At 37.7% G+C, this 21632-nt stretch overlaps 1 protein-coding gene and 1 long non-coding RNA gene across 4 annotated transcripts; both read right to left on the bottom strand.

Moving 5' to 3' along the window:
* Nucleotides 1-1669: 1669 nt before the first annotated feature.
* LOC149020537 (uncharacterized) lies at nt 1670-2508 on the bottom strand. The gene is made up of 3 exons (XR_016172025.1): nt 2121-2508; nt 1860-1996; nt 1670-1750 (listed from the first exon to the last, which is right to left on the bottom strand). It is a non-coding gene; the product is annotated as an uncharacterized LOC149020537 (long non-coding RNA).
* Nucleotides 2509-5694: 3186 nt separating this feature from the next.
* Nucleotides 5695-21579, bottom strand: LOC149020538 (putative potassium transporter 12). Of its 3 annotated transcripts, XM_089148708.1 has the most exons (11): nt 21263-21579; nt 20834-21072; nt 17896-18124; nt 17520-17768; nt 15118-15168; nt 14451-14711; nt 9422-9474; nt 7862-7976; nt 7487-7741; nt 6270-7347; nt 5695-6189 (listed from the first exon to the last, which is right to left on the bottom strand). In XM_089148708.1, exons 2-10 carry the CDS (start codon nt 21062-21064, stop codon nt 6302-6304), a joined length of 2490 nt encoding a protein of 829 aa, XP_089004834.1. In that variant the 5' UTR covers nt 21065-21072; nt 21263-21579; the 3' UTR covers nt 5695-6189; nt 6270-6301. The 3 variants fall into 3 exon arrangements, with proteins under 3 accessions (XP_089004834.1, XP_089004835.1, XP_089004833.1); XM_089148709.1 differs by having other exon boundaries at nt 5696-7347; nt 21296-21579; XM_089148707.1 differs by having other exon boundaries at nt 5697-7347.
* Between the last annotated feature and the right edge of the window lie 53 nt (nt 21580-21632).

The following is a 21632-nucleotide window of genomic DNA, read 5'->3' on the forward strand; positions in this document are numbered from 1 at the left end:
ACTATATTCTCTGGCCCAAACTCAGCTAACAAGCTTCGAGTAAGAATTTGTGCTCTGTCCAATAAAGCAAAAGAATATCAAGCCCTGTTCATGGAATTGGTTTAAGGATCAATCAATGTAGATGAATCCATTCTAAATTCTTTGCTGTTTAGTTTACTGCCATAAGGGAATGGAATAGTTCAAGAGTCGAGACCTTTCTTTCATATAGTCTTGATTCTTGCATTTTAGAAAAGATTTAAAAAAAGAGTGGGAATGAGAAAGGAGATAGAGATACTCTTCTTGTCCAATGGTCCCAGCATCCCACATATAGAAAAGCATAATGGCAATGTATGTGCAAAAGATGCAAATGGAAAATTACCAAAAAAAAAGAAAAAAAATGCAAATGGAAAGAGATGTTACAGTGAGGTTCATTGTCCCCAAATTGGATTGTTACAACTGTATAAGCACTACTAGATCTTTCATCACTTTAATCAATTCATTTTCCATTGCAAACACTAGTGCCAAGTGAGGTAGGGTAGGGTTGCTGAGTCCAGAAAAAAAAAAAAAAGGCAATGTCATTTGAGAGGATTCCTCATTGAAATCACAATCAATGATTAAAATGCGCCCTCACCTGCAACAAAAACTTGATTGAGACATAAAATCATGTAAACCATTTGAACGACTCTAATTATTGCCATAGGGTTCCTTTCGTTTCTTAGTGTCTTGATGAAGATATTCATGGACAATATAACAATTAAACAAGTAATTAAAAATCAACAGATAAACAATTTTAACTGTAACTTAAATGAAATTATCGATTTTTCTATCTAGAGATAATTTAAGGACTTTTATGGCTCTTATTAAGAGGTTGATCCCTTTTAAATATGTGTTGTTTTCTCTTTTTAGTATAATAGTTCTTGGTGACGATATACCAATGATCACTTTCAATAAATATATTTTTTAATTCATAACTTACAGAAATCTTGAAAATAAGAGAATCAGTAAATAAAGAAAGCTGGTTTCAACTTATAAGTTTTTGAAAATTGCTTCTGTCTTGCATAATTAATGTGGTAATGATCTTCACATGCTCAGGGTTTTTGAGTAGTTGACCACCCATTGTTTAAAATTATTTAGGTGAAAAGAGATGCAACAAGCAATCGAGATTTAAATTCAACTACGATCATTAAATGGCCGAAAAATAGTCCTACACATTAATTACGCAAGACTGAAGCAAAACCTGAAATTTTTTGAGTAAAAACAAAAAAAACAATAAAACGTAATAGTTTTTGTTACACCCAATGGGTATAGACATGTCATTTAAATTATTTCATAGTCTAATTGGAAAAACAGTAAAATAAAGAAATGAATTATCACCTTTACTAGTTTCAGTTGTAGCTTATACATCATTACCAGAAAAAAAGTTGTAGCTCATACATAAAGATGTTGTCAAGTGACATATGCAATGGAGACTTTTGATATGCTCCATTGAGAAGGATTGACTAGGATGGTTTAATCTAGATAAAAAAAAAAAACAGTGTGTCGGTGAATATACATATATTGAATTTGTGAGAAATCATCTGTTTAGACACGTATAGCTTAGAATGGAAAACAAAATTAATGCAAAAGGGAGATTCACAGAGACTTCCATTATGTTGAAATTATAATTTAATATTAGGATTTCTGTTTAGGTTAAAAATATAAGATCTCTTTACCTGTAATCGGTGGTCTGCTGTCTTTTCCACTGAGAATGGATTGAATGCAACTTCGTAACCTAAAGTTACGCATGAACAAATAAAGAAAGCAATACGTTAATCCGGAAAATGAAAAAGTGATGAACGAGAGCGATTGAACGAGTAAAGGAGATCATCTAAGAAAATTACTTGGCGGAGAAAGAAGTGGAGAACTGAAGAAATGACGTTAGAGTCCAAAAAGCGAGAAAGTTGGACGGAACGTGTTTGTTTTTTTGCCTCTGTGAGTGGAATTACATCTCCTTTCGTCCTAACTTTTCAGTGAATATCTTGAACAAAAGAAAACAATAATAAAATAAGGCCAAATGCAGGTGTATACTCCACCAGATCTGATCTGAATGTTCATGAAATTTAATATTCAGAAACCGATAAAGATAAGAAACTTCTACTTACGTTATTATATAATCCATTGCTCAAACGTGCAAGAGAATAATATTTATCTCCACGTTAATTCGATTTGCCAAATCCTATCGGATCGAACAAGATATAAATTTCAATGGATGGTTTTGGTTTCAGAAGGGACCTCGCATTATGCACGCCAAATTCGGTTTGATTCTGAGAATCAGATCTCAAAAACTTTAGAGTTCAAATTAGGCTTTTCAATAAATTTGCAAATAATGGAATGAGATACGAAGTGTTTCGACCTGATCCGCAGCATTCGCTACTCGATCTTTCTGCTTCAAATTATTCAATCTTTAGTTGAAACTTGAAAGTTGAAGAGTTTGAAAACATAATCAAAGCCGCCATGGATATTCTACAACTCTACAAAAGTCTACTGAGATCCCAGAACCAGAGGCATCGGTCCCGTTTGGCTTTTTCCTATCTTGTCCATTGATGAGTGAACTGAACCCTAGTCATAGGCACTAGGGGGAATAATAAAAAGACTGAAAAGATGATTCGGAAATGACAACCGGTTAAACCAGCTTTACCAGCTTGGTTAACCACATTGGGAAACCAGCTTACTTCGACTCTGTAAACCGGATGGCCGAATTCATTGTGTGGGTCCCACTGCTTCAGAACAGATCCAAACTCCGAAGCCAGCTGTGCTTGGCAGTAACCCATCCACGGACCGGGTTCATTTGAAAGTTTTTGGAAAAATTACATAATTAATTGTTTTTAAGTTTTTTTTTTTACAAAACTAACCACCTAATGTTTTACAAAACTAACCACCTAATGTTTTACAAAACATTTTCTTTTTCCTTTTTGGATAAAAAAAGTTCTATTAAAAGTTAATATTAGAGTACTTATAAATACCAAATATTGTTCTATTACAGTCATTCTCTTGATTAGCTGCTATATTAGCATATTTTTCAAAATCAATCTGGAGCACTAGATTTAGGAATATATCATATTTTATTATTTTTGTTAATTTAGCTAGTTCCATTTACAAAACAAATTTGAATCGACAAAAACTAACCAAAATGGCCAATGGTCAATGGTGTCCCTTCATCTTGTTGGACATTATTATCCTTATCATTTGTTGTGCCATGCTAACACGGTTTGAGGATTTGGGTCCGATGGCAGAGATTAACCATTTTACCAGCTTAGTTAACCACATGGGAAAATTCCATTTCCGACAATGGATCTGGCAATACACAACGTCGATATTGGAACATGACCAATTGGAGGTTTCGGCAGCATCATCGTAACCTTTCTTGCAAATGACCTCAGGTGTTGTATACGCGATGTTCTGCAGGCCATGTGGAGGAACCCATCATTCAATTGCTTGACATTAGAATCGGTGGTCATTTGGTGTTTCAAGACCATTAATATGCATATACATTTTCATATATATGAAAGATACTGACATTGTTCAAATAGTCTCTTATGTAAAAGTAGCAAATCTAAAGAGATTTTGGATTTGAATTTCGTCTATTTACATTTTCTTCCCCTCTCCCATCCTTTTGATCTATAAATCCCAGTCCTTGTGACTAATTTGACAATGATAAATAATAATAATAATTATTAGATAACCTCAGTCACAGTCACAGTCACACTAGAGACATGACCAGATTATATGCTTTCTTTCTTGAGCAATGCAAAATCTACATGGTCAAAGGAGACAGACCAGTCTTGCCTCTCAACCCAGAGCTTTACTTGGGTGCTGCGTAGCGCACCATGTAGCCTAAGGTCCAGATCGTAACTTATGGTCGAGATGAAATCTCAACTACTCATTTCGCAATTTAATTTTACCAAAAAAATCATTTACCCAAATCAAGTGATCAAAACGAAATCTCGACTACAAGTTTTGATATTGACTGTAAGTTGCACATTAACTGAAGCAATTTCATTCGACCCAATGGGAGGTTACTCGTCAATTCGGTACTATATTCTTTCTTTCTTTTTTTGGTTAAAAGTTCATTACTATATTATGACGAAGGATTTTTATTAGTGTCATAAATGGATCGTCCATTACCCTATAGATGAAGGACACATGTCCATTCATATCCAAAAGTTGAGGCAAGATTTAAAAGATAAAAAAAATATATATTATTTTAAATGTGACTTTAGACATGTGTCCTTCATCTAGATGGAAAAGGATGGTCCACCCGATAAAATTTATTCTGATGGACAACGTTTTTTGGGGTTTTCTCGCCGCCCACACGCTGAAGTTAATGGTTTCCACTTCCACCACCCGATTCTTCATTCATTCAATTCTCTTATCAGATAAAAAAAACAAAACCAAATGTGGAACACATTCAAGCATGCACCTATTTATTTGTATTAGAGCTGGAGCTGATTGAGACCTCTCAAAACTGATTTTACTGGGGTTGAAGCCAACTGATTAACAGTGTATTAGGGTATTCGATATTGGTCCCTCTAATCCTAATTCTTCACCTAACCCATAATTTAAATGGGGTTCCATCATCCATGAATAGTCTCATCACTTGATCAACCTAAAATCCCTCATGCTTCACTTTTTACTGTTTGAAAATACTTTGATTAGTTGACCTGATAGAAGACCACCCTTAAAATATGAATGTTCAAAATGTCAATTCGAAGTTAGTAGCTTAAGTTGTTCAAAATTTGATTCGAACTTCTAAAAAAATGAACAAAATGTCATCAAAACCTAGATGAATACGAAATGGATTTTTCTTTTCGTTATTTTTAACTACTTCAATCTAAAATGAATCTTCAGAAACGAGATACTTGCCACCCCAGTTCTTTGTCATATATAGACTACCCATACACCATTATGTGATAAATAGTAAACATTATCTGAAGAAGAAAAATGTTGTCTCATAACAAACAGTGGTCAAAGATGAAAATTAGTGTTTCAAATGAAAGATTGATGGAGGGTTTCTTGCCCAAATAATGATCAGTGATGAACAAAATAATTGATTCTGAAGAAAGTAATTGAATCCTCACACCATGAGAGTGACAGATCCCCACCTAACCCCCCATCCTTCATGTAGTGCAAATCACCTACTCAATTTTGGCAGCAGTTTATGGATCTTATTGACAAGTAAATAATGACCAGAAGCAGGATTGAAGTGAGACAATGACCCATGAGCTGAGGAAGAACTGAGGGAGAATGAAACTTGTGGTGATGAAGAAGGAAGAAATGGTAGGAGACATTTTCCTAATTTTGGAACAAACGCGAATCTTCCCATCACCAACCCAATGTGAGGATGACATTGGTTTTTGTTTCCTGCTGTGATTGGGTCAGGTCATTTTCTGTTAATTTAATTGAATCTTGTTTCATCTTCTAACTTCAAGTTATTAGCTAGAGCAGCAGGTTGGTTAATTAAATCTGGTTGGTCACTCGTTCTTCCAGATCATCTACCACCTTCCACTTGTCCTTTCTGCCAACCTTGATCATTCACTATTGCATTTAAGTTGAGGTGTCTACCTCATGAATCATGATTCATTTTCCTTCATTTTCACCTATTAATGCTAATAACCTCCAAAATATTAAAAATTCAATAATCTTCATGGTTGATCTAACAGAGGAATGTAATCAGGATATGTCATTTCCTTTGCCACTCAAAACCTATCATGTTTAACAAAGAATTAATTAGAGGAAAGAATTCAAGTCTGGTTTATATTAGACAACCAAATTACATAAAAACAAGAGAAAGAATACCACTTCCTCATACATTGTAGCCCAGGCCCAAACCGAACTCAGGCTTGAGATAATTAACCCATGCCTGGCTCTGCAAGGTTTGGCACTATTTTGTCATAAGCAAATATCTTTAACAGGAAAGTGAGTAATATCTACTGGGGAATTTCAACAACAAAATCAAATAGCAGAAACTCGTCATCTCAAAATTTAACACCATCTCTTACATCATGATCCTGGTAGCATGCCTCATGTTCTCACCCATGTTTAGGAAGGGTTGCTTAACTTGTCCAAGAGATCTAAGTATCAGAGCTTGACATCAAACCCCGAGAATGATCCTAGAACTTGTAGAGATAAATAAGACATATTACATATGGCAACTGTGTACCAGCCTAATTCCTGAAAAAAAGAAAAAATAATCAATTTCAGCTAGTGATTTTGGAACTCCTACAGAATGTTTACAAGAAATGGTGACAGACCCAGAAGCTAAAATATGCGACGATTGCCTGGACTAAACCATATAAGTCATGCCAACTCGCATAATATTCATGTGAGGAACACTCATATTTGCAGCCCCTGCCCTGCAATTCTTCCTCAGAAAAGCATAAAAATAGTTTATTACCAACTTCTTGAGAAACCAAGATTCCTTCTTTGCTCTCACATCCGCTTGACCAAGTAAATATGTGAATCCTGAATCCATGGCTTCTTTAAGGGCTGAAAACTCATACTCCAAACTTGGATCCTCCTCTGATGACATAACACTTGCTGGCAACACGGAGTTGGCTTCCCCTGAGAAAGAAGTCCCACACTCTGTTCTTTCATCCTGCATCAATGGAATCTGAAGTTCTTCGATCTCACCAACTGGGATCACCGAATCCCTAGACATCACTGAAACACTATCAAAATCTGTATCCATTAAGAGGTTCTCTAATGCAAGATCTTGAGCCTCCTTTCTTAAAAACTTCTGAAGGCTCTCAATCAAGAGTTGTTCAAAGTTACTGTGGTCTTCTTTTCTGACATCTTTGTAACCATAACGGGCAATGCAGCGAAACATATGGTAATCCTTTGCACAAACCCTTCTAAAAAGAAACCTTTCTTCCTGAGGGACAACTGGGACATGGATGTACTTAATGCAGACAAAAATAATCGTAGAATGAATAGCCGGAAGATCAAGAAGGAACTGTCCAAAGACTGAGGGAATCCCTTGAACCAGCTCATTGTATAGCAATCCAATCCCTGGGACCCTTACGGTCCCAAGCGTTGACCCAAGTTCAAGAAGGAAGTCCATGGAAATCTTTTCCCTGACTTCACTCTGGTATTTCAACACACTTCCATAGTTCCAAATGTACATTATACAGAGGAAACAAAAAGCAAAAGCAAGTGGGACCCAACCACCCTCTTCGATCTTAGTCAAGACTGCAGACAAGTAGAATAACTCTATTGACCCAAATACAAGCGGGAAACAAACTGCCAGAAACAAGTTGGTCTGCCAGATTAGAAGCATTACAAGTGTCACCAATGTTGTGCTCACCATCATGACACCAACTTCTGCAATGCCTGCAAGATAAATTTGTTTTGCACATGTTAGATTGACTTATATCAGATGTGTCACACTGGCTTATAACTGATCTTTTTCATGCTAATCAAACAAGACATTGAATCTGCACAAAACAAGCCAGCTTGAGAGAGTATTCACCATATGCATTGGCTATGTCTGTTGTGCTCCCGAAGGCAGCAACGACTAAGATGCACATGACCATCAGAAACCAATTGATAACAGGAATGTAGATCTGACCCATGAATCTCTTAGAGGTGTGAATTATCTTCAACCTTGGGAAGCATCCTAGGGCCATGGATTGCTTAACGCAAGAAAATGTAGCAGATATCATGGCTTGACTGGCAATCATAGCAGCAAGTGTGGCTATCACAAAGACTGGCCAGAACAGCACCACTGTTTGTGTGAAAAAAGTGAATATTAAAGGAGTTTAGTATGAATGAAATGAAATGAAAATTTATCTGAAAGCATGCATCTATAGTTGAGCTACGACATAACATAAAATATGCTGCTCACCTGGGATAGAATCATAGAAAATATTTTCTACTGAAGTTGGGGATTTCACTAGATATGCAGCTTGGCCCATATAAGCCAAAAGAAGACATGGGAACACGACACATGAGAAGGCAATCTGTGTGCACCAGAGAAATTTAAAATGAGATTATAAGAGGACACTGGTATCCATGCTTGTGGGCCCACCATGCATTCATATTTAGTAACATGAGTGTGTATTCATCTACTTCTGTGCAAAGCATATATATTTAAATGTTTATATAGTTGAGACATATAACACAATAGAGGAAGTCCCCCCCCCCCCCAATCATGGTCACTTTTGTCCTTAGTTGTTGGTTTCCTAACCTAAGTAGGTTTCCTGTTTAGGCTATTGGTTAAGAGTCATTCTTTTTGTAATTTTGACTTAATATAAATATGTGCTGGCTGGCAAAATTGAACACATGTTCATCACACAGCCCTTCAGGTTACAGGTTAGGGGTTATTTACATGGCAAGAGCCATTCCAACCATACCTGATTCTCTTTGCATCAGTTTGAGAGTCGCTTAGGGCTTCTGGTTTGAAGAAAGAAACCCTTGTTCAATTAATAAGATCTTGGGTTTCACGTATTGGAAGGTCCTGTTTGGCGTGTTGGTCAAGTGCTTACTTGAACGCTTGGTTATGTGTTCTAGTCCTGGAAACAGCCTCTTTGGAAACAGGAGTATGTGACGGTCCCCAGACCCTGCTATACAGCCTTTTTTTAGGTGTCTGTGTACTGATTTCTTATAGGTTCCAATAGAGAACGCATTGAACTCATACCTGATCCATTGAGTATGCTACTGCGACTGCTCTAGCAATAGATCCTTTTGACTGATTGGGGACAACAGTTGACGTCCACTGCTGCTACTGTGTTGTTATTACTGTCTTCTCAATTCAGGCTGCTGCCCTAAAACTCAAAGGTTGCTGGATTTTTTTTTCCCTCCCTACAATGCTTCTGCTTATCAAATCTGGTACTGATATCCCCCCAGTTTCCATCAAGCCTCTCGCTTCCTGTCCATTATTGGCATCAGTTTGACTGACCAGAGCCTTCCTAAGTATATTGGTATGAATGTATAAACAATTCCCAGATTTCCGCTGCTATTCGTTTACACCCACCAGGATCTTGATTATGGATGGTCATTTATGAGTTAGTTTTCCCCCTTTTCTATTGTTTGTGACTTGGAACACTCATTTTAGATTATTTTAATTTGTGTATGTTCTTGTTGGTCCATGCTGGAGCTTTGCATTCATATATGCATACACCAGCTTGATGGGAGTGTTCAGTTATGTAACACGATATGGGGAAGTTTCCTTATCACATTATGTCTTTCCTGGTCTAAGTAGGTTTCCTGCTTAGGCTATAGTCTTAGTTTGGTAAACGTTATACTCCGTTTGTAATTCTGTTTCAACTTAATATAAATGTGTTGGCTGGTATAGAAGAACACATATTCTATCCCACACCCCTCTTCTCACATTGTTATCTCTTCTTCTCCCATCTACACACAAATACACAATATATGTTAGATTATGAAGAATTTAAGTAAATACCTGTATGGATAAAACAGAGAAATGACCTAAATCAGCAAACATTGCCTCTGATCCTGCAATCACACGAGTAAGTACGTTACCAAGAAAATATCCCATCTTATACACAGTCACCGCCTGCCCTTCATACATAGTGGAACCAACCAGGCTCAGACTAAATTCATTGTCAGTCATTGAATAACACAAGGATGCACAGGACAGGAAAGAAAAAAACTGCCGAAAGATGATCATGGATCTGCTTTGAATAGAATAATCATGAGTTTACACAATGGAGCTTGACTTGTGTTTTCAACAATCCAGGAAATGGTTAGCTATGTGCACCATGGGACCTGCCCTCACAAAAAGTCTATTAATTAATAATCAAATGAAATGGTTTGAATGCTTTATTAACAAAGTATGTGTCATATCTATGGGAATGTGTAAATGACATCATTTTGGATGTATTTAGCCCTTGTAACCTACTTTTGATGGCCCCTTGTCTAATTCCCAGAAGTTCTTTAATTCATCGGCCAGAAAAGGATTTCAAAATAATTTGAAAGTGACTTGTCACGATGTTATTGTCAAAGATGTTTATCATATTGCACATTTTTCAAGTACAAGATGAAATGATAGGATTTCCCCTCATCGAAAACTGTTATATTGAAAGGGTATTTAACACTTCACAGGGTGTCAAGAATTTCCTATATTAGTTTACCATATTTCGTTTACCAGAATTCCTGCAAGAAAGACACCATCATGTTCAATGAACCATACTAAACAGTCTCCATCTTGCTCTTTTGAGATTTCATCTATAAATACACTTACAAAAACCAAAGCAAACCCATGAAAGCTCCCTATAAAGACATCATCATGTTCAATGAACCACACTAAACAGTCTCCATCTTGCTCTGTTGAGATTTAATCTATAAATACACTTACAAAAACCAAAGAAAACCCATGAAAGCTCCCTATAAAACTCATTTCTTTGAACACAAGATATGATTATAACAAGAGAAAATATCTAAAAGAACCCTGACAAAAAACCAGCAATTTTTGTTCTAATGTATTAAATGAAAAATCTTCTCCATTGCATTTCACTGTAGTGTTTTGCTTGTCGAAACATATCAAACAACTCAAAAATAAAAGGAGCAACTTTTTGATGACATTCAAGTGAACAATGCCCTTTTCCAAATAGTTCGAGCTTTTAGGCTACCCTCCTTTGCTTTCATTTCACCTAACAGCTTGAACTACCGGGGAAGGACACTGTCTATGTATATATTGAGACACTTCCACAAATGCAAGCCAAGATTCCATGGTCCTTATACGTCGAGCTCATGAGGCATTTCCTTTGTGTGGCACCCAGGATAAAAAGTGTTAGCTTGACTCATTTGCTAGACTTTCCAGTAGTTGAACTCTTATCTCCCTATTCTATTACCATGAAAACCTTTTTCATGTATACTACAACTCAAGCCTTATCCCACCTAAATGGGGTTGGCTAAATGGATTCTTTTCGAACAACGAAGGGATAACTGAGATCCACACAAAGATAAGAGAAATGGAGAATAAAAATGAAGAAATGACATAAGAAAGGACTGAATGGAAAACTAAAAATGGAAGAGGGAAGACGATAGCCTAGGAGATCAGGAAAATCTCAGCTACATGGGGCTGACAAAGTGGATCTAGCCCTCAATATGCTCTATATGAGATCATTCTTGACAATGACCTAGATTATGCATGTCATCCTCACAACATCCACTATGGTCATTTTAGGCCTGCTCCTAGCTCTTTCAACTCCTTCAATCAGAATCAAATCACTCCTCTTTACTGGGGTGTCCCCTGTTGCCATTGCAAATGGCCAAACCACCTCAAACGACATTTGCAAAGCTTGTCACAGATCAGGGCAACTCCCACATCAGCTATGTAATGTAGTATTGTATTTGATTGATCAAAACAGTAGCCAAATAGGACCTTTCACAGAAAATAAAGTTTGGATTTGATAAACTTAAGATGAAACAGAAGTTAAATGTAAAAGAGGGCTGAAACTAGAGTGGTATTATAGGGATAATAACATAACAACACAGGCTGAATAGATCTTCAAAACAGGGGCAGAACTATGATGAAGAAATTGAAAGGACAATATGAGGGAATTGAGAATAACAATGTAACACCCGGGCTTCACACCGCAAGGTGGATCGATTGGATTGAACACCAACCTACCTTGATCAAACACAAGGAGTCTCCATAGAGAAGGAATGCTAACAAAGCAAATTGTTTTCAATAGATGAGTTGTCTTCACCTCTTACATAAGTCTCTTTATATAGCATTCTAAAGAGACATAAACATTAATGGCAACATCCAACCACTAACTAACACCACCTACCTATTAATAACTCAACTACTACCTAACTCTTGACAAGGAAAACTCCTTTGACAATGAGTTCTTTTATTTTCAAAACACAACCCCTTTTATTGACTTTTCAAGAACTAGACTTGGGCTTAGGTCTAGACCATGAATATGTGGGCTAACTTTAACCCACTCAAACAGCCTTAGCCCATGAAAGTCATGGGCTGATTTGGGTGATAACTTTGTAACGCTCATACCAAGCGGGATTGAGTTTCTTGAGATTATCAGCATGAATCCAAGTGCTATCATGTCATGGACGATTCTTCCATTTGAACTTACCATTGCCTTGCTTTAAACATGTGGTAATAGGTGTCATGACTACACTGAAGTTCCGAATGACTCTCCTGTAAGATGATGCAAGTCGATGGAAATTACGAACTTCAATGATGGTCCTTGGGTTAGGCAAGTCGATGATGCTTCTTATCTTCTCTAGATTAGCTTCTAGCCCCTGTGTCATAACCCTCATGAAGGGGCTAGGTGCAGTCGTCAGACCAAAAAGCATGACTTTCTGTTTGAATAGTCCATCCCTGGTTTTGAAGACAGCCTTCCATTCGTCTCTAGGCCTAATACAGATTTGATGATAGCCACTTTTGAGGCCCAATTTGGAAAAGATCTTAGCCCTGAACATCATGTCTAACATGGCATCAAGCCGCGGTATAGGAAACCTATACTCGACTGTCCAGACACTTATGCCATGAGCCCTTTGGAGTGACTAATGTCGGTACAACACATGGACTTAAGCTCTCTTGAATGAATCCTTTATGTAGTGACTCATCCACCTGTCGTTTGAATTCATTGTGCTCTGCTAGGTTGAGGTGATAGGCCGGTAGGTTTGGTAACACCGAACCCAATACCAAATCAGTGGCATGCAGAATATCGCGCATAAGAGGTAGCTCATTAGGCAACTCATCAGGAACCACCTCAGGAAAATCAGAAAGTAACTCTTTGATAAGTAGCGGAAATGTCATCTTAGGGTGAGGGGTAACTTCTCTCGTAGCAAGAACCAATACCAGCCCTGTGTTATGGCTAGTGTGAATGAACTCGTAGTGTTCAAGCTTTACCTTTGAGAGTCACCAACATGCTTATTGAATGTAGGTTGTTCTCCAATGAAAAAACTCTGTGTGTGCTCTTCGAGGGGTGGTAGCACAACTGGAATCCTTTGGGGGCCTCTCCCTGTATTCATCCGGGTAGGAAAGTTGGCTATAAAGTGAGTTGGCTGGGATTCTTCACCAAGTGGAGCATGAGCAGAGGCAACAACTCTAGCCTCCATTGCTGACAACCTCTCTTCCACTTGCTTGTGGCTTGCAGTGATTTGGTTGCTCAATTGTTGCAACATCCCCATCATTACTGCCATAAGGTCAGGATCCAATCCATAAGTTTCACTCTCTGTCATGGCTCTGATACCAAATAATGTAGTACTGTATTTTATTGATCAAAACAGTAGCCAAATAGGACCTTTCACAGGGAATAAAGTTCAGATTTGATAAACTTAAGATGAAACAGAAGTTAAATGTAAAAGAGGGCTGAAACTACAGTGGTATTATAAGGATAATAACATAACAATATAAGCTGAATAGATCTTCAAAACAGGGGCAGAACTATGATGAAGAAATTAAAAGGACAATATGAGGGAATTGAGAATAACAATGTAACACCCGGGCTTCACACCGCAAGGTGGATCGATTGGATCGAACACCAACTTACCTTGATCAAACACAAGGAGTCTCCATAGAGAAGGAATGCTAACAAAGCAAATTGTTTTCAATAGATGAGTTGTCTTCACCTCTTACATAAGTCTCTTTATATAGCATTCTAAATAGACATAAACATTAATGGCAACATCCAACCACTAACTAACACCACCTACCTATTAATAACTCAACTACTACCTAACTCTTATAAGGAAAACTCCTTTGACAATGAGTTCTTTTATTTTCAAAATACAGCCCCTTTTATTGAATTTTCAAGAACTAGACTTCGGCTTAGGTCTAGACATGAATATGTAGGCTAATTTTAACCCACTCAAACAGCCTTAGTTCATGAAAGTCATGGGCTGATTTGGGTGATAACTTTAGACCTTTCATGGGCCTGACCCAAGGGGCTTCTTCTTTCTTAAATATGTCTTCAATTCTGCATCACTATGATATGTTATCTCTAACTTTCTAGGTTTTGCTGCACATCCATCCTCATCTCTAAAGCAAATTGTTTTGCAATATGACACTTCTTCACTGCCCAACATTACACCTGATACAACGTAGAAGGTTATACAACAGTCCTATTGAACTTTCCTTTAAGCTACAAAGGAATGTGTGATCACACAAAACTCCAGTCACACCTTTTCATGTACTCTAACAACCAAAAGAGGTTATAACAGAACTATGAGCTAGGTGTAGATATTCATTGATGTTATTTTGAATATTAAAATTTGATTTTAATCATTTTGCCATTTCTAAAACCTCTATCAACAGGCATAATAAATGCCTTTAGAACTGTAATATCATACTTCAGTTACCCACTTAAAAAGGGGAGCTGAGAAATGAAAAATACATAGAACAGAGAAGTAATAATAAAACTCCAAGCCACGATATCAAATAAACAGCAGGGGAATGAGCGAATTTAATGCTAACAAGATTTCTCATGGTAACACACCTGTAATGCACAAGACGCAACCACCAAGTGCTGAGTAAGCCTTCCAACCATTCCTCTTGAAAAAATAATAGATGTAAGCTGGATTAAATGCCTTTAGAACTGTAGTATCATACTTCACTATGTTGTAAAGCCCAATAGAACCAATGGAAAAGAACCACAGAGCCAGTACTGGAGAAAACATAAAACCCACTTTACTAGTCCCAAATCTCTGGATGCTAAACAATCCTACGAGCAACACAATTGAGAGGATAACCACAGCATCTGCAATTAACACAACTCAAATCAATGAATAAAAGTTCCAAACCAGCGCTCACCACTAAGAGCGCTGGTTTCTACATAGCTACACATTACTGTGGCATTTCCAGAAAAATTAACATCAGTTGCATAATCCTAATCATTTTGTATACCTCCATACCAAAATGAAGCAAGTATTTTATAAATCATACAAGGAAACTGATTCGTCAGATAGTATGGGGGCATCAACTATTGCTGGAATATCCATAACACCATATGACTGTTTCATAATAACTGTCTTGAATAGTTGGCATAGTTGACACTTATGGTAAGTTGCAGCAAACTCCCATCTTCCATAGTGATGCCTTGATAAGAGGATTGCTTGGTGTAAACATTACAGTTACATTCTACAAGAAATTACAAATGTACTCACTTGAACCAAATCCCGAAATTTCACCCTGTAGTCCACTCACTGCAGACATTACTGCATAGACAGAATACACATAACAATACATAACAGTGAGATCCAGGCAAACAAGAGAGAGAAAACTTCCAGCAGAAAAACAAATGCATGGAAAGAGTTAACCCTTTGTCATTAAAAACTATTCAATAGAATGAATGTACATATATGTTCCAGTTTGAGGGGGAGAAGGATGTTTTTTTAACTTGTATTGGTCAGAATACATGATTAGAGAATGTGATTCTAATTATAGACTCCCACGACCTTTTTTTCCCCTAGTTTCCTATTTCCTATTTCTTCAGGCCTGATTACAAGGTCCTAATACTCCAACATAATTAAAGCCAAGTAGGAGTTGTGGAGATAAACCCTGGAATCAGAAGGTTTAAAGATGCATTTCACAAAGATGAAGTCTATGGTGTCTGACTTTAGCCACACTATGATGGTAAAGGAGGTGGACAACATTGATGATTAAGAAGATACCTCCACGTATCTTAGATATGTGGGCTCTGTCGTAAATAAATGTGGAGTTACAGAGGCTGATATCTCTCAAAAAATTAAAATATGATGAATGATGTAGAAAGGTGCACCAAGAGTACCATGTAATTGGCATATTCCTTTAAGATAATGGGAAAACTTTATAGGATTGTCATAAGACTTGCCCTGATGTATGGTGCAGAATATTGAGTAATCATCAAGCACCATATAGATAAATTAAATGTGGCAGATATAAGGGTAGTGTGATGGATGCATGGCAAAACCAAGAAGGATAAGTAACAAATGATCACATTAGAGCTGAGTGGCGGAGTGGTGCCCATACATGATAAGCTATGAAAGAGTCGTTTGAGGTGGCATGACCATTTTCAGCTAAGGCCTTGGGGAACTCCAATTCGAAGGAGTGGTTTTTGTTCAAACTGAAGGAACTAAAAGAGTAGAATGCAAGCCTAAAGTAACACCATACGAAGGAGGAAGGAGACAAATACACAGCTTAGGTATCTTATCTTGTATGACATCGAACAAAACCAATCGGAGAGCAGGATCGACATAGCCAACCCCATTTAGTTGGGATAAGGAATGTTCTTGTTTTTTATTTAAATGTTATATCTATCAAAAAAAAAGGAAGGTTACCACACAAATCTTGGTATCCTTTGCTTTTCCTCATCAACAACTTTCTCATTACTAATAACAGAACTTCTAGTTATTGATATCCATCAAGCTTGTGTTGGAGAAGGAGGTCAATAATAATTAGCCCTCACAGATCCCAAGTAAGATTGGATGAAAGTACTGAGCTAAAATTTTGGTAACACATGGATAAATCAACGGGAAGCCTTAGTCAAGGAGAGAAAATTATTACAGGGGGTAATATGAATGGACAAGTTGGGAGAGATCGTAGAGACTATGAAAGTGTACATTGAAGAAATGGTCTTGAGAAGAAAAATGAGAGGAGAGGGCTTCAGATTCAGATTTTGTTGTGGCTTATGATTCATCCATTGTAAACATTTACTTTTGAAGAAAATAAGCATTTAGTTTTCTATAAAAGTGGGCATCATAGTAGCCAAAATTTTCTTCTTCTAGGATAGATTCGCAAAGCCCAAGGGAAAAAGAAACAGAGAGAGAGAGAGAGTTTGAGTGGTGTGTGAGAGAACATTATAACCCTCATCCTTATGTTCTTGGTGAAGCTAGCTACAGAATGTTATGTAATCCCCAGGAGAAGAGAAAGTGAGAGAGCACTATAACCATCTTCCTTGCATTCAAGAGAAAGTGAGAGAGCACTATAACCATCTTCTTTGCATTCTTGGTGAAGTTAGCTTCATGCACAAGTAAGCAAAAAGAAATCGTGCTTGCCATGTCTAACAAAATCAAACAACAAAATGGAAACAGAAGAGAACCAAGTGGGGAGGCAGACAGAAAGGAAGAGCTAATGTTAACACCCTTGCTCAAATTGAGAAGCATACAAATAACCCATTAACAGCTTAGAACAACCCTTACAAAATGCTGGACCAAACATGGACTTAGGTCCTCTTTGGTATTTCCTTGGAATTGATGCAGCAAGAAAGGTAGCAATCTGTCACAAAGAAAGTATGTGTTGGAGCTTTTATCCGAAACAAGTTTGCTTGCCTCTAAACCTGTTGATATTCCTCCAGAAGCTTGACTCTGATGCAAGAGAAGAACTTGATACCATCTAACTAAATCAGACAAGAACACTAGCAACAAAGGAGAACTAAGAGCAAATTTTAACATCATGTTGGCCACAGCCCCAAGCCACAGCCAAGAACCACGTCTGACGCACTTAATCACCCCCCCCCCCAAAAAAAAAAAAAGCCAAAACTTCTCTTCCAGCAAGAGGAAAAAAAAAGGATAAGGAAGTACTGGTGTACCTGACATTGCTGGTGTAAGAATACCGTCCCCAATTACCATAGACGTCCCCATCAAAACCAAAAGCAATAGAAGGGTTTTCATCGGGGATCTCCTTTCCAAATACTCTTTTATTTTTAACGCCCTCTCTAACTCAGGAGTGGGCAGTTTGAGCTTAAAACTAGAGATCCGTTCGTCAGCTGGCTGCTGATTCGGCAATAGATTAACTTTTGCATACCTGCAAATTAATGAATACAGTGCAAAGGTGCCTCCTGGGGGTGGGGGAACCATTAGTCAACAAAAATTGATCCAACAGATAAATGCCTGGAATATCTTTGAATTGAATAATGTGACCATATAAACTATTTAAAGATTTTTTCGAAGTTCCCAAACTTTTACCTTCTCCATTATCATTAGCTTTGAGCACAATAAAAGTGTACTTTGCTAAAGGGACCAGAGAAATTGTGTAGATCACTAGTGATAAAGCTCCCAAGATATCAACATCTGATTGTATAGGTGCCTTGCTGAAAACATCAGCAAAGACATACAAGGGACTTGTACCAAGGTCACCATACACTACACCAAGTGTTTTGAATGCCAATGCAAGAAGTCCCCAAGTGGAAAGATCCTGAAGATGAAGTTAAAATTGCAGTAAGGGTGGTAGAAGTGTCCCAACTCAACTTTATGTGATACATCAAAAGAAAGAAGCATGGACATCATTAATTGTGATATGTCTGGGAGACCACTGTGTAGGCCGCTGAAGTACTTGGGACAGTTTCTCTCTGAATTGAATGTTCTTCAGTACATAATTAGTTAGATATTAATAAGTACATTCTAGGATCACCACTGCTACGTCCAAGTTACACGGTTGCACAAAGGAACATATAGCATTTTAAAACCAATAAAGGAGAATAGACACAATTTTGAGTATACCCATTAACAATAGCTGGTTACCCGTAAATCAAGAGAGAATAGACGAATGACAAATAGAACTTTGCCCTTAAGATGAAATGCTTGACCAATATACACCATATAAAAGGTAGACAAATAGCAAACTTGTCAAGAGGGCCTAGCAAAAGCTTTACAAAAAAAAATCCCCCTGGTTGTACATTGGAAGTCCAAATCATCACTTCTTTGGTTGAAGAAATTAGTTCTAGAGTCGGGATTGGAAATTAATAGCTCCATGAGACTACCTCATGATAACAATGTTGCCATCAATATTATCCTTAATACTGTGCAACAAAATTCGCAAAGAACATATTGAGGTTGATTGTCATTTCATAAAGGAGAAAATTGAATCCATAGGCATTTGCACCCTCTTCATGAAGAGGAGATCAATTAGCGGATATGTTAACGAAGACATTCAATGCTCCACAGTGGCATACCCTCTTCAGCAAGCTGGCATGTACATCAACTCCCCTGCTTGAGGGGGTGGGTACTGTAGGAAATTTTATTGTACAGGTATAATGGGAAACAGTGTGCAATAGGGATATGGACATGCATATTTGAATGTAAAGGGCTATTGTAATTTGTGTTTTATGCATGAAAAGTGACATGGGGAGGAGAGACATCAAAGTCTCCCTAGCCATTACAGTAACTCCTCACTTCTTTTCTATTGTCTTTCTGGTTCAACTTTTAGCTGCAAGTTCAACAAGGACATGCAGTATCATAATTCCAGCAATAAAGCCTCAACAACAACAACCAACTCAACCTTAAATCAACTAGATGGAGTTGGCTACACGGATCCAAATGAAACAAAGGTATAGGGAATGTCTAAAAGAAAAAAGGAGGGGGGGAAAATAAACGTGGAAAGGGGAATGCGAAATGAGATGAAAAATAAATGTAAGAGGAAGAGGCACAGCTCAACAAGTCAGGAGAGTCAATTTTCAGCTAAATGGGATCTGCTACATGGATCCTTGGCATTGAATATGTTCTCTCCAAGGTCGTACTTTGGATAAGACCTAAACTACGCATGTCCTTTAGAACATCCCTATGATCATTTTAGACCTGTGCCTAGCTTTTTGGGTCCCTCAAATCGGAGCATATCTCCCTTTACTAGCCTACTAGGGTGTCCCTAGTTAAGCTTAGCCTATCCATTCATCTGTCCAGTTAAATTCATCTAATTTGGTTTTGGTTTGATTGCTTGATTAAAATCAGAACTCAGTTTTGTTTTCAATTCTTCAGTCTTAATTAACAAAATACCGTAGTAGGGACTTCAATGCTCTTGGGTTTCTGTCTAGTTACCATTTTGAAGCAACTTCATTCATTGTTCCTGAAATGGGAAGCAAAGAAAACTAGAAACTTTAGGTATTAGATGTGAGTGTGCATATTTGTTTTTCTAGGCTATAGCAGAAGAGCCCTCTGTAATCATACTTTAAGGCAGCTAACTACTGTGTTTCATATTTGCTTGAGGCGTCAACTGTCCCCTGAAGACCTATGTTCCTTTTTGAGAATACATTGAGTAGATAAAAAGACATGCTACTGCAGCCACAATGGGACAGGTCATTGGATGCCAAGTTGCCAATTGATGGCAAACTATTAATTCACGGGTTCTCTCAGAAAAATCACATTTTAGATTTCTTTTTCATTCAACTATCAGCAAGTATTTTGGAATTCATCAGTATAACTCATTAGTATTTAAAAATTGAATTGGACTATACTGTACAAAAATAAGATCTCAATCATAGCATACCCAGACAAGATGAGTGATTCAAAAGACTGGCATAAGACAAAAATGAAGAATGTTCCCATTTAGTTCTTTATGAGGGAATAAGTTTTCACTGACTCATGCTGCTACTGATTGACTGTGCCGTCTTCCAACAGATTTCTCCACCAAAATATGCCGTGTCAGTAAGACTCAAACCAACGGTTTTTTTCAGTTTTACGCAACCAGTACATATGACATACTGCTTAGGGTATACCATATGGTGTAACATACAGACCCTTGCAATTGCGGACAAACTATTTCGCTTGACTCAAACAGCTTCACTTGACTTCCAACCGCATGTGTTCTTCAGCAACTCCTTCTAACATCCATGAGACAAGAGATACAAAATATCCCAGCTCCCAAAAGGCAGTGACTAAACGTCCAGACGTCTGCAAAACGCCTTTGGCAGTCCCAAGAGAAAGGAAATGAAGGGGTGAAAGGCCAAACTAAAGAATAGAGTAAGCGAAATAAAAGGGGGCACGGGCAGAGAGAAATGTATTTGGTACTTAGTTGTATGGTTTCTCAGCATGTGTACTACAGCCAAAGTCAAGTTCAAAGAAATACAACATAAGCTACCAAAAACCCAGGCAATGATATAGAAATACGGACTTGAACATTAGAACTACCTACCTTCGAATGGTGTTTATGGGAATCAGATACAGACATGGCTTCAACGTCAAAGGAATCAACTCTCTTTGGTTTCTTCACAAGCCTCCTTCTGAGAGTCCCGTAATCTTCCCTAAACTCGTCTTCATCGAAAGAGGGTATCATGGGAGACTCTGAATCTGCTTCGCTTCCGTCGACCCATCTGGAATCCGAACTAACCAGTCGAACACTCTCTTCAATTCCTCCGTGGTCCATTTTCTACTCTGCAGTACCAAAAAGAACAAGACGAACAATAAACATACATTCTGTACAAAATCCTACATCGACAGCCCTTCAACTACAGAGATACGCCCTCGCAAAAATCTCCTTTGATCGTTTTATCTACTTCAAAAACAAATACCTCCCGCCCTCCAAAAAAAATACATAAAAATATGAAAGAAGGGAAAGCAAAACCTTTGAAACTTTTCTGATGGATTATTTACAAACCCCTCAGATGCAAATTGCAGAAATCGTCTTATGAAAGCAAATCAACTAAACGGTGCCTCCAGCTACGCTATCTTTCGTAGGTTAGAATTTGGAAACAACTAGAGTCTCAGAATTTTTCAGATTTACAGTCAAATGCGAAGCGGCAGAAACACTTCTTGGTAACTGTAGAACCAGTAAGGCAATAACCATGGTTTTCCTGTTTCCGCCATGGTTGGAAATTTGAGCTCTCAAGTCGCAAAGTCTCACCAATAAATTGGCAGAAACAAAATAACAGAACAGTACAAAATGGGTTCTGGATTTAACGAACCCTTATTTGTGTTTGCTATGACCAGTAGGC

Source organism: Hakea prostrata, chromosome 3 (assembly GCF_041222555.1).
Source record: "Hakea prostrata isolate BN-2017 chromosome 3, UWA_Hpros_2, whole genome shotgun sequence".
In the NCBI taxonomy this organism is placed as follows: Eukaryota; Viridiplantae; Streptophyta; class Magnoliopsida; order Proteales; family Proteaceae; genus Hakea; species Hakea prostrata.

Excerpts from the sequence above, each read along its gene's own strand:
- LOC149020538 (XM_089148708.1), bottom strand. The coding sequence starts at position 21,064 with ATGGACCACGGAGGAATTGAAGAGAGTGTTCGACTGGTTAGTTCGGAT. Across the intron at positions 9,475-14,450 it reads TTGCGTCTTGTGCATTACAG|GATCAGAGGCAATGTTTGCT; the intron begins GTGTGTTACCAT and ends GTGTGATTGCAG. Across the intron at positions 7,348-7,486 it reads AGACATAGCCAATGCATATG|GCATTGCAGAAGTTGGTGTC; the intron begins GTGAATACTCTC and ends TTTATCTTGCAG.